Below are 12,659 nucleotides of genomic sequence, written 5' to 3' on the forward strand. Positions count from 1 at the left end.
TGTAAAAAAACAAAACAAAAACAACAATACATTTTTTTGACCTCCGTTTCTGGACTGTGGACTGTGGGTGTTTTCTTCAGCTAAACAAGTTGTACTCTCTTATAATACGTGACAAATTGCTCATGCAAGGATTATAGCCGTATAATATCGCTAAATATTCTGTAAGTGCTGAAGTTTAAACGCAAACGTACACACATTGCTGACCGGAAGAAAAAAAAAATACAAAAAGTAGTAAGAGAAACAAACCAACGAAAGGAAATAATAAATCAAACGAAACTCCAATGCACCAAATAATTCATCTCATAAACCTATTTGTGAGTCGGTCTCAGCCCCTGCTAGTGAAAAATAGCAGATCTACAAGCTCGTAGCGCTGCACCGAGTGCCGTGCTACGAGCTTGTAGATCTGCTGTTTTTGAAAAAACTTTGGAATTTGGAATATATATTCTTTCACAGCCAACATTTTTAACTCAAATCTTTGCTTCTGGGGGGGAGGTCCCTGGAACAACATATTTTGAGGTGGGGGTCGGCGGTCAATTACATATAATTCTGGGGTTCCTTGACATGAAATCGTTTGAGAACCACTGACATAGAAACATAGGGCTTTTTCCAGAAAACTGTCAGGATTTTAGAAGACATTATTTTGTAGAATCGTTCCCAGGGTCAAAATTGGTTTTAAATATCGAAGGGGAGCTCCGACCTCATCTCGTGTTCATGAAAAAAGGGGCCCAGGCCGTGCCGTGCACTAAACGTCGAGATATGCACACATAATTTGATTATTCACACAAACATTCCATTGTGAGCATGTGGACGACTTCTATAATGTTCAGTGAATCAAGTCCCGTGTTGAACCCTTGCGTGAATCCAGTCCAGTCTAGTCGCCCCCTCCCCTCCCCCCCCCCACCCGACCCCCCAACCCCTTCCCATGACCACGTTGGAAGCGCGCCAACTTTACAGCGGGAGGAGGCAGCACGCAGGCTACAAAACCTGAAGTCTTGTTGAGGAGCAGCAGAATGGAGGATGATTGTCCATTGTCCTCCAGCAGGAAAAACATTTTTCTTTCTTTATATATTAGAAGAAAAAAAGAAAAAAAAAAAGCTCTAGGTTATTCCCGTCCAGCAGCAGAGCATTATGGGTAAATGCCCATAATGCGGAGAGAAGTCACACGACAATCACTTCCGAATGTCCGAATACATTCTGGTGAGGCAGGGTGGTGGCCGCGCCACGCTTCACCGCGCCACGCCACACCAAGCCACGCCACGCCAAGCCACGCCACGCCAAACAATCAAATGGCTCTTTTCCCACTTCTAAAAAGCACAATGCATTGCTCCTTCAGACTAGTGTTGATGTCCCACAGCAAACATTTATTTAGTTTCAGTCATAGTCTTTTGAATTATTTTTTTCATTTACTTTCAGTCCTATTTTAGTCATCTGAAATGTTTTAGTTTTAGACTAGGGATATATATATAGATAGATCTTTGTTTCTGTTTACATTGTAACCCGTAAACCACCCCTGGAGGTGGAGATGTGTCATACAAAAAAAAGAAACTCAAAGGAACTTAAGGAAGCGAAAAATTGCAAATGTGCGATACGTTATGAGCTTGTAGATTTGCTATTTTTATCACAAAACATTTTAAGCATACGAACGGAAAGCAACGCAAGCCACAGGCGCGACAGGTTCACTTAGAAGTTCTCATAGCGGAAAAGAGCCTTAAAGTTCTCCTTAAGATGGCGATGGCGAAACGGGTAAGGCCGTTGAGCGACATCCCCCCCACACGCACACACACACACACACACACACACATCCTCCGCCGGCCTCAGTCACTCAACACACTCACTTCACGACTGTTTCCGGAAGGTGAAAATGTCCCGGGCCTTGGAGGCCTTCTTGCCCACGGGCGGAGGGGTGGTGGAGGAGGGCTGGGGGGTGGGCGAGGGCGAGGGTGAGGGCTGCGGGGTGGAGGTGCCTCCATAGGGGCAGCTCTGGGAGTCGATGTGCTCGCCCGAACACTCCACGGTGGGGATGTAGCGGCTGTCCCACATGCCCGGCCCGCACAGCCGGCACAGGTCGTGGAGGCTGCAAGGGATCCTGGGTAGCAGGCGGAACTGGTACAGCAGGCTGCGTGCCTATAGCAGGAACACACACAACAAGGGAGAATTGCATTCTTTTTTCCTGTTTATTGATTTTCCTTTTTTTGGGAAAAAACAAAACAAAAAACAAAAAAGTACTGATGTTATAGTTAGATACACTATGGATAAACAAACAAATAAAATGCAGGGAAAAAAAAGAATCTCACAAAACAAAACTAAAGTGTAAAAATAAAAATAAAAAAAACATCAATGAAGGGGTAAAACCTTCCAAAAGCAGAAACGTTCTAAGAACAACATATTTTCAGATGGGGGTCGGCGGCCAAATACATATCATTTTTGGGGTCCTTGACATGAAATATTGAGCACCGACTGATCCAGAAACAAAGGTATTTCAGAAATATTTCAGGATTTAGAAGATTTTAAAAATGAAAACTGTCAGTTCTAAATGGGTTAAAACTGGTGGTGTTGTTCTAATCTAGACTATAGTCTGGCTCCGGTGGTGTCACCGTTACTTGACCAAACCAGACCAGACCAGACCAGACCAGACCAGACCAAACCAAACCAGACCAGACCAAACCAAAGCAAACCAAACCAGACCAAACCAGACCAGACCAGACCAGACCAAACCAAACCAGACCAAACCAAACCAGACCAGACCAGACCAGACCAGACCAGACCAAACCAGACCAAACCAAACAAGAAAAGAGAAAAGAACATGTCTTCTATTTACAGTCACCATAAATGCAAAGCAGCAAATAGTGCAGCCGACGTAGGATTTAAGATAAGGTCACAACGGCAAAAGTCACTGATGCGTTATACGACCTCTGGAGTAATAAGCTCGTCTTCTCTCCAGAACTACACATGTATGCAAAATGTCAGGCGCACAACCCCGTCGCAACAGAACCACACATGTATGCAAAATGTCAGGCGCACAACCCCGTCGCAACAGAACTACACATGTATGCAAAATGTCAGGCGCACAACCCTGTCGCAACAGAACTACACATGCAAAATGTCAGGCGCACAACCCCGTCGCAACAGAACCACACATGTATGCAAAATGTCAGGCGCACAACCCTGTCGCAACAGAACTACACATGCAAAATGTCAGGCGCACAACCCCGTCGCAACAGAACTACACATGTATGCAAAATGTCAGGCGCACAACCCCGTCGCAACAGAACTACACATGTATGCAAAATGTCAGGCGCACAACCCCGTCGCAACAGAACCACACATGTATGCAAAATGTCAGGCGCACAACCCCGTCGCAACAGAACTACACGTGTATGCAAAATGTCAGGCGCACAACCCCGTCGCAACAGAACTACACATGCAAAACCCCGTCACAACAGCAGCAGCAGCAGCAGCATGCCAACACCAGCAGCACCGTAGTGTTTCACTGTACCTGACACAGCAATGCATAAACATGAGGAAGTGCATGTACACACGCACGCACACGTTACTATTCTTGTGGGAGGGGACATCACATCAACATTAAAAGGATGAGGATTTCATGAATGCCATTTTCAACCCTTAAAGGGAGTAGTTCACCCAAACTTGACCGGCACCGCAAACACAGCCGGTCCATCGAATTGGAATGGAATGTGACAAAAACTAAAAAAATCTCCATGAATTTGCAAGCAAGCACGCAGGCAGCCAGGCAGGCAGGCAGGCAGGCGCACACACACACACACACACGCACACAGCTCATAAATGTGGGCATGGCAGGGCAGCATCCATTCAGCATCTCAAGGCCGCTGTGAGGCTACAGTCTATCAAGCATTAGTAGCCGGAGAGAGAGAGAGAGAGAGAGAGAGAGAGAGAGAGAGAGCACTGCGCTACACTGACTCACAATGAATGATGGTAATGTCGACTCACATCACATCACCATAACGCATTATCGCCTTGTTGGGTGGAGACCTTGTAAGTCCACAAAACAATTTTTTTTACGGAAATGGTCAAAAATAACCCATGTTTATTATGTAGTCACAAGCTCTTGTTAAAGGACTATATTTAATGAATTCAAGGCTTCAGGGGGAGTGCAGTTGATAGAAATCATCTAATTGATAGAAAATAGCCTACGTACTTTTTTTTGGGTGAACTACTCTTTAAATACTACATCAAAATGGTATTTATTACAGTATAAGCCTTTGCATGTGTGTGTGTGTGTGTGTGTGTGTGTGTGTTAGGGCATTAAGCAACTAGTCGTCGACTAGTAAATCCACTAGTCGGTTGGTACTAGTTGACTAGTTGATATGTTGTGTTTTTCCCCAATTTTGTAGGACTCAAGATCAGGTAGATTATAGTTATAGTCACCAATGTACACAGTTTTTAAATGTACAAATATTTATTTAAAAAAACCCCATTATATATATTTTACACAATAGTTAGTTAAATGACTAGTCGACTAGTAAACTAGGCAACTAGTCAACTAGTACAAAAAATGACTAGAAGTGAATGCCCTAGTGTGCGTGTGTGTGTGCGTGCGGTCACCTTGCGCAGCACCAGCTCTCCGTTCATGTGCATGGAGAGGTTGCTGAAGTGCAGCAGCATCTGGTCGGTGGCCAGCTGCTGCTCTGTGACATCATCACCGTAGAGGACCATGATGGCTACGCACAGGAAGAGATGGAAGTAGTCTGTCTGTAGGGGAGGGGGGGGGGGGGGGGAGAGAGAGAGAGAGAGAGAGAGAGAGAGAGAGAGAGAGAGAGAGAGAGAGAGAGAGAGAGAGAGAGAGAGAGAGAGAGAGAGAGAGAGAGAGATCAGTCAGGAACTTAAATGTGATGGAAAGGTTCGCATCACCACCTCTGGTTTTGGCTTCCTGGGAATCGAGCAAGTGAACATAGTTTAAGTCCTTAAACACCTGTAGTAGCATCCTCTGCCCCCAGCCCTCCTTTCTCTGTATGTATTCCATGTATGCATGTGTAGCGGAGTGGCTCACATCCTCATGCTCTAATAATAATAATCTCCCCTGGATTATGGTGGAATTCCCTTTAGTCTTAATTTGTAGGTTAAGATGTTGGCTTTCCATGCAGGAGACCGGGAGTTCGAATCCCGGGTCGTTGCATTATGTATTACTGATGAATGGAAACAAGCCCCTTGCATGTAGGGCTTTTTGTGTTATGGTTTCAGCATTAGCTTTGACCGTACTGTAAAATAACGGATTAAATCAATCAATCAATCAATCAATCAATCAATCAATCGCCAGCTGTTTGGTACCGAACAATATGTCCTGTAGTTCAGGCCGCCATGCTCAGGCCAAAACATTTCCCAGGAAAGAACAGCTGTGGAATTTTCAAACAAAAAACAAGTGAACAATCTGGAATGAAAGTGCAACAATTCTCTCCAAATGCCACTGCAGAATGTAATGAAATCCCACACCACCACAAGTCACGTCTCCTCCTCCTCAAATAATGGAACATATATTAGATTTCTTGTCCGTTATTTCTGTCCAGTTCTCAGCCAGAGCCCAGAAGAGAGATGCACTTGATTTTTCCACTGCACATTCTAACATGAATCGATGAGGTTTCTGACTGTGTCTTCTCTCTCTTTCTCTCTCTCTCCCTCCCTCCCTGACCTCGTAAAGAGCTCAGAGACCATATCCTAGACAGTGTTGAAGGAGTTTCCTCTTCTTTCGTTCCAGTCAAGTCAGTTCCCTGCCAGCAGCGTTCACTTCACTCTCTCTTCTCTTCCTACTTGGGATTCCCTCAAAAGGATTTTTTTTTAAATTATTTTCCTCTTGAGTGAATTCTCCATTTGGGTTGCTTTGTTTCTCTCAGCCAGTTCATTGTTTTTTGGGAGGAGATCCAGTTTGCAACGGAGGACAGTAAACTTACTTAAGTACAACTCTGAGTACATTATTTTAACTTTACTTCCATTTGTATACTTTAACCCATTTAGGCCTGACATTGAAATAAATAAAAAATGTCTTCAAAATCCTGACAGTTTTCTGAGGACGAAGGACCCCAAAAATGTTATGTAAAATGCCTCTGCCCCCCCATCTGAAAATATGTTGTTCCAGGGACTTCCCCAGAAGCAAAGATTTTAGTTAAAATGTGCACTCAATAATAATATATATTGAATAATATATATTCAAAGATTCAAGGCACATTTTCACGATTTTTCAAAAATAGCAGACCTACAAGCTCGCTATGAGCTTGTAGATCTGCTATTTTTCAATAGCTAAAGTATAACATGATACTTTACAACATGCACCAAAAGGGGTTCCCGCCCAAAATGCGTTAAACTTCTACTCCACTACTGTACATCTCCATCTCAAAGGCTACCGTTTTACTCAACTAAAATCATTTGAAAACATTACTTAGTTACTTCACAGCTTTAGATCATTATTACGAAAACATGCATCCTACAGTATGCTTTGGCTATTTGAAAATGATCCAAACTACAATAAATTGTTGTGCTATTTTCAAAGGATTCTGACAAAGTTAGAAAGTGAAATGGAACCTTCTGCAAATAATTAGTAGTACTTTTACCTTTGGAACTTGAAGTATATTTTGATGCCAATACTTTAGTACTTCCACTCAAGTTAAAAGGACCACATCACCACTTTTCAACGTATCTTCATATAATTGGTCCTCACAAATGTTCATGATAAAATACCACAATTTTTGTTCTACTTAGTCTTAGGGCTGTGGTAAGTTCAGAAACCCGTCCACCAGTGACATCATCGTTAAGCAGATTTTTCGGGAATCGGGAGAACGATGGCTTTGCAACTTTTCAGGACTAGAAAGCCTGCAGTTTCTCTTAGCTTGGATTCCCCATCGATGATGTCACTGGTGGACGGGTTTCTGAGCTGCCCAAAGCCTTCCTATGACACACAGACCGAGTAGAAGAAAAAAAAAACGTGGCATTTTAGCATGAACATTAGTGAGGACAAATTATATGAAGGTAGGTTGAAAAGTGGTGAAGTGGTCCTTTAACCTATTTTGGGCAGGATCCCCTTTTGGTGTTTTAAGCATTATGTTATACTTTAGCTATTGAAAAATAGGCAGATCTACAAGCTCATAGCTCGGCACCGAGTGCCGCGCTACGAGCTTGTAGGTCTGCTATTTTTGAAAGATCTTGAAAATGTGGCGCAAATCTTTGAATATATATTCTTTGAGAGCAAACATTTTGAACTCAAATCTTTGCTTCTGGGGAGGTCCCTGGAACAACATATTTTCAGATGGTGGTCGGCGGCCAATTACATATATTTTTGGGGGTCCTTGACATGAAAATGTTTGAGAACGACTGACATAGAAACATAGGGTTTTTCAGAAAACTGTCAGGATTTAGAAGGCATTGTCCTCAGGTCTAAATGCAATGCAAAGGACTTTTGCAGAGTATTTCCACATCATGGTATTATTTGCCACTTATCCTTCCACCATGCAACTGGCAGTGTGTGTGTGGAATGTGGATGTGTTCAACTCCACACACACATCTCTACGTGTCTCGTCTCCTCACGTCATTCTCCTCCACTGCTGCTTGGCTATAGCCTCGGAAACCCAGACGTTTTTATTTCCAGGGAGAAAAAAAGTCTGGGACCCGAGTCCACTTCAATTCGGCATAGAGTAGCCGCAAACGTCGCTCACTCTCTGCTGATTTCTGAACGTCTGCACCTTTGTTAAATTGGCGCCCACACGCACACCCGTACACACACACACTCCTCTCTCTCTGTCGCTCTAATTAATTAGTCTCATGTCGCGCAGCTGCGTCTGTACCGTCTCCGTCGGATTAGATGGAAACCTTTGCATGATCAAAACCTTTTTTTTAACAAAAAAATAAATAACCTTTGTTTCCGATTGAACAACCTCTGGTTAGTAGCCTCTACTTTTCATTCGTTAGGACATTAATTAAATCCACGCACAGACTTATACTACTTCCGCTAATTTTGTGCAACACTGTCATACGACAAAGTGGGATAACAAAAAGTAAGTAAGGGTTGCCAAAGTAAGTGGTGCAACTCCGTGTGTGTGTGTGTGTGTGTGGGGGTTCCCGGAACTTCCAGACCCGCAGGAACGCGCCCATGGTGCTGCCCCGCGTCCGAAACGGTTGAGAAACCGTGTGGGGGGGGGGGGGGGGGGGGGGGTCCCCAAGGGGTCCCTCTAGTGTACTGTACTGATTCACCTGAAATCATACAGTTAATGTACGTGTGTGTTAGGCTGCACAACAGTGACACTTGGTTTTGAAAAGCAACCAAATGCTATTTCTGTGCTCAAACCCAGCTAGCAGCCAGCCAGCCAGCCAGGCACACACAAAGCTTAAGTGGTTGCACCACTTAAAAAAGAAAAAATCACAACCGTGTGAACTGAGTGGTGTAAGGTATTATATAGCCTGATCAGCTGTGGTCTGACGTAATGTCTGACGTAATGAAATCACACCCGTGTGAACTGAGTGACCATAGCAACCATGCTCATTTTTTTGGTACGAACAAACACGTGGACACGTAAACTAACAAAGCCAGTTGTTGGAGTGGTTTACACCACTCAAAAAGAAAGACACTGGCTGACAGCAGAGTTATGCTGCTTCTCCCAGTCCAAACCCTCACTCTGTGTCTGGCTGCATGTCTCTCTCTCTCTCTCTGTGTCTATCTCGCTGTGTGTGTGTGTGTGTGTGTGTGTGTGTGTGTGTGTGTGTGTGTGTGTGTCTCTCTCTCTCTCTCTCTCTCTGGCTCACACTAGCTCTCTGCTCATGCCGTTTTCTTTGAGAACAAACTTCACGCTGTTGCTCGTCGTCTCACAGATTCATGGCCTGGTGTTTCTGGCTTCATTCTCATAGCGGTTTGTACAGTCTAGATTCCAGAAGACATGAAACAGATACCGTAGCGTAGCGCAGTGTAGCGTAGCGCATCTCCAAATGTCCAAGTCAAGGAGGACTTAGCCTCGGAAACCCAGACATTAGGAGGACTTGACCTGTGAAGTTGAGAATTTGCTACCCTTTTCGCAAGAGTGTCTGCACCCTGTAGGACGCCTGCTAGAATCTCAAACTCTTTGGTGTCACCGTCACAGGTTTGGACCTTGGCTCGAGTCTGGCTGTAGCTTGACTCTATCATCCTGGTCTCTAAACTACCTCCACCTGGCCCAGCCGGGGCGCCTGATGGAGGGGAAAGGAACTGGTCGGAATAACGTGTTCCTTCCACGCGCTACGTCCGGCCGGGGAAACTCATTGACACTGGGTGAAAAAATGGGTTGCAAAATCGTGGGATAAAATAAAAAATAAAATAAAAAAGTTTTTCCAAATATTTTCCATATTCGGATTCTGAGTGGCTATGATTGTGGGAGGGGCCCCATTTTATAAAAACATGGCAGAAACCGTCCAAACTATCCCAAATTTGACCCAACACAGAGCCAAAATCCAATTGAAGTACACCCGCGCCACAACATATTTCAGCTTTCTACGACTCATTGCTTGTAAATTGTTGTACATGTTACATGTTGGCCCTGGGTGAGAAATCTCCATGAGAAAATGTCATTATTAGTCAAGAGTGACATATTGCTGTGGAAACGTGAGCTCACAGCTGAGAATGCATTAGCTCACACCATGCATAATTCACCAGCAAATTAGAAACAAGACAAGTATACATTGAGTGTATAGCCTTACACATAAACGCCACTACACAGTACATTCCTTAGTATTCATCTGACTCCCAGGAATGTACAAATGGAAGCGTTCACAGTTAACTGTACACTAATGTAGATGTTGCACTTTATCCCGTTTAGGCCTGACATCGACATTAAAAAAAATGTCTTCTAAATCAGGTGTTCTCAACCCGTGGGTTATTTTAGGGGGTCCCCAAATTATTTTCAATAAAAAATAAAAAATAAAATAACATTTTATTTTTTTTATTTTTTAAATTTCACGATTTTTCAAAAATAGCAGACCTACAAGCTCGTAGCGCGCCACTCGGTGGCGCGCTATGAGCTTGTAGATCTGCTATTTTTCAATAGCTAAATTGTAGCAGTCAATTTATATTGGGGGTCGGGAGGGGGCGGGGCGGGGGTCCCGAGACATTGCCAAAGCATTTCCGGGGGTCCCCGGCCAAAAACGTTGAGAACCCCTGTTCTAAATCATGACAGTTTTCTGAAACACCTATGTTTCTATGTCAGTGGTGCTCAATATTTCATGTCAAGAAGCCCAAAAATGATCTGTAATTGGACGCCGACCCCCATCAGAAAACATGTTGCTCCAGGCATTTTCACGATTTAAAAAAAATAGCAGATCTACAAGCTCGTAGCGCGGCACTCGGTGCCGCGCTATGAGCGTGTAGATCTGCTATTTTCCAATGGCTAAAGTATAACATAATGCTTACAACACCAAAAAGGGGTTCCCGCCCAGAATGGGTTATGGTAGTCAGTGTTACCCTCACACTGTCGCCGCCTGCACTTGGACATGGGCTGACACACATTTCAGTCGGTACAGCTGCCCTTTGACGTACAGCAATTTGGGAAAAGGAACAACTTGGTTGTTCCCAAGAACACTTTTTAATGTGGTCATTTATTACTTTACAGTACAATAGAGCGTCGCAGTCCCGCCCCCTTTCATGACGACGCCAGGCCCAGGAAATCATTCCCAATGCATTTTTCCTCATAGACATTTCAAAACGTCTTTATTTAAAGACCTTATAAGCATCGTACAAAGCCAACTCGAGTTGTGACAAATCATGACGACAAACACAATATTTTGGACCAAACAAATAATTACAAAGAAGAAAAACAACAATAAAAAAGTGTTGTAACCTGCCGTTTTCTTCTTCTTTCTAATTTCGGCCCGACAAATTGTGTTTGTTGTCATGATTTGTCACGACAAGAGTTGGCTTTGTACGACGCTTAAAAGGTCTTTAAATAAATACGTTTTGAAAAGTCTATGAGGAAAATGAACGGGGAATCATTTCCTGGGCCCTGGTAGGGGGCGGGACTGCGACGCTCTATATCCGGTTGTGTAGGGGCGCAGTCGAATGCGCCCCTCCCCCTCACACAACACAATGTTGTGTCAAACCATCAAAGGTGTGAGTGCACCCTTAGGGTGCACTCACACGGTTAATGCAATTCTCTGTGCTCGTTGGATCAATGCTGTGTAGTATCATGGCCGCCCAATGCATTTCCAATGGAGGTCACATGGTTTGACACAACATTGTGTTGTATGAGGGGGAGGGGCGCAGTCGAAACACAGCTGAAAGCCATACAACAGACCCCTCCCCCTATGTTGTGTCAAACCATGTGACCTCCATTGGAAATGCATTGGGCGGCCATGATACTACACAGCATTGATCCAACGAGCACGAGAATTGCATTAAAGGTGTGAGCTCAGCCTGAGGCCTCACTCAGACCTTTACTGCATTGCTGTATGCTTGTTGGATGAATGTTGTGTAGTGTCATGGCCGTCCCAATGCATTTCCAATGGAAGTCACATGGTTTGTAGTCCACATTTTGGACTACAAGCTGTTGTATGGCTTTCGGCTGTGTTTCGACTGCGCCCCTCCCCCTCATACAACACAAATGTGTCAAACCATGTGACTCCCATTGGAAATGCATTGATTGATTGATCTGATTGCAGACTTACTGTATACCCCCAACCGATTTTAAACATTTGTTAGATCAAAATGAGGAAATGTTGCTGTTTTGTTGTCTTTGTTTATTGCTTTGAAAATGTAAATTGTATATATATGTTGTTACTGTATCTCGACGACACCGAAACTGAGGGAAACCTCAATGTATCTCGAGAATAAATAAAGGTTTGAATTGAATTGAATTCATGCAACTTAGATTGCATTTTATGTAGAGATTGTAGAGATAGTTTCATTATATAGATATTCCACTGTTAGGTTCTTAGCGTACGTATGACTATTTTTTTAAACCGTGTTTTGTTCTTGCTTACTGTAAATCACTGTGGATTAAGAGCGTCTGCTAAATGTTTAAATTGTAATAAACAAAGGAGTTTATTTTTTATTTTATTTTATTTTTTACTTAAAGGTGGGAAAAGGAACAACCTTTCTCAAGAACAACCGGCCTTTTATTGCTTTTATTATATCACCATTTTATTGTTTTATTTTCCAGTGAACAGTACTATGCCTCCTGGATGTGGCTCTCCAGACAAAGACGTATAATATTTGTATACCGGTTAGATATGGACGTCATAAAGTCAAACATTAGCGGAATATTACACTGGGCTCACTGGTAGTGAGCCCAGCAGTGTTACCGTATTACCTGGTAGTGAGCCCAGCAGTGTTACCGTATTACCTGGTAGTGAGCCCAGCAGTGTTACCGTATTACCTGGTAGTGAGCCCAGCAGTGTTACCGTATTACCTGGTAGCGAGCCCAGCAGTGTTACCGTATTACCTGGTAGTGAGCCCAGCAGTATTACCCCAAGGGGCCAGTGAGGCTATTCAACGTTGAAGGTCTGGGTCCTAGTGGTAGGAGGAGGGACTACAGGCGGACCCGTGGATTCATGACCGGGAAACCCCGTGCAGCTGGGCTTTAACATTGAGCACTCGGTTGCATACGTCACCCCGGACCTCAAAGTCGAGGTCCGGAGGAGGGACTTCCGGCAGTCTTCCGGGTGCTTCAAAACGCCAC

General features: G+C 43.9%; 1 protein-coding gene across 1 annotated transcript in view; it reads right to left on the reverse strand.

Moving 5' to 3' along the window:
• Positions 1-900: 900 nt before the first annotated feature.
• The window catches only part of tbc1d16 (TBC1 domain family, member 16), a 110,049-nt gene continuing 98,290 nt past the window's right edge, over positions 901-12,659 (reverse strand). The window contains exons 13-14 of the mRNA XM_079520939.1: positions 4,585-4,731; positions 901-2,124 (exon numbers count right to left, since the gene is read on the reverse strand). Coding sequence (XP_079377065.1) covers positions 1,837-2,124; positions 4,585-4,731 — 435 coding nt within the window. The 3' untranslated portion in view covers positions 901-1,836. The remainder of the gene's footprint in view (positions 2,125-4,584; positions 4,732-12,659) is intronic.

Source organism: Electrona antarctica (assembly GCF_951216825.1).
Source record: "Electrona antarctica genome assembly, chromosome: 14".
NCBI classification, from domain to species: Eukaryota; Metazoa; Chordata; class Actinopteri; order Myctophiformes; family Myctophidae; genus Electrona; species Electrona antarctica.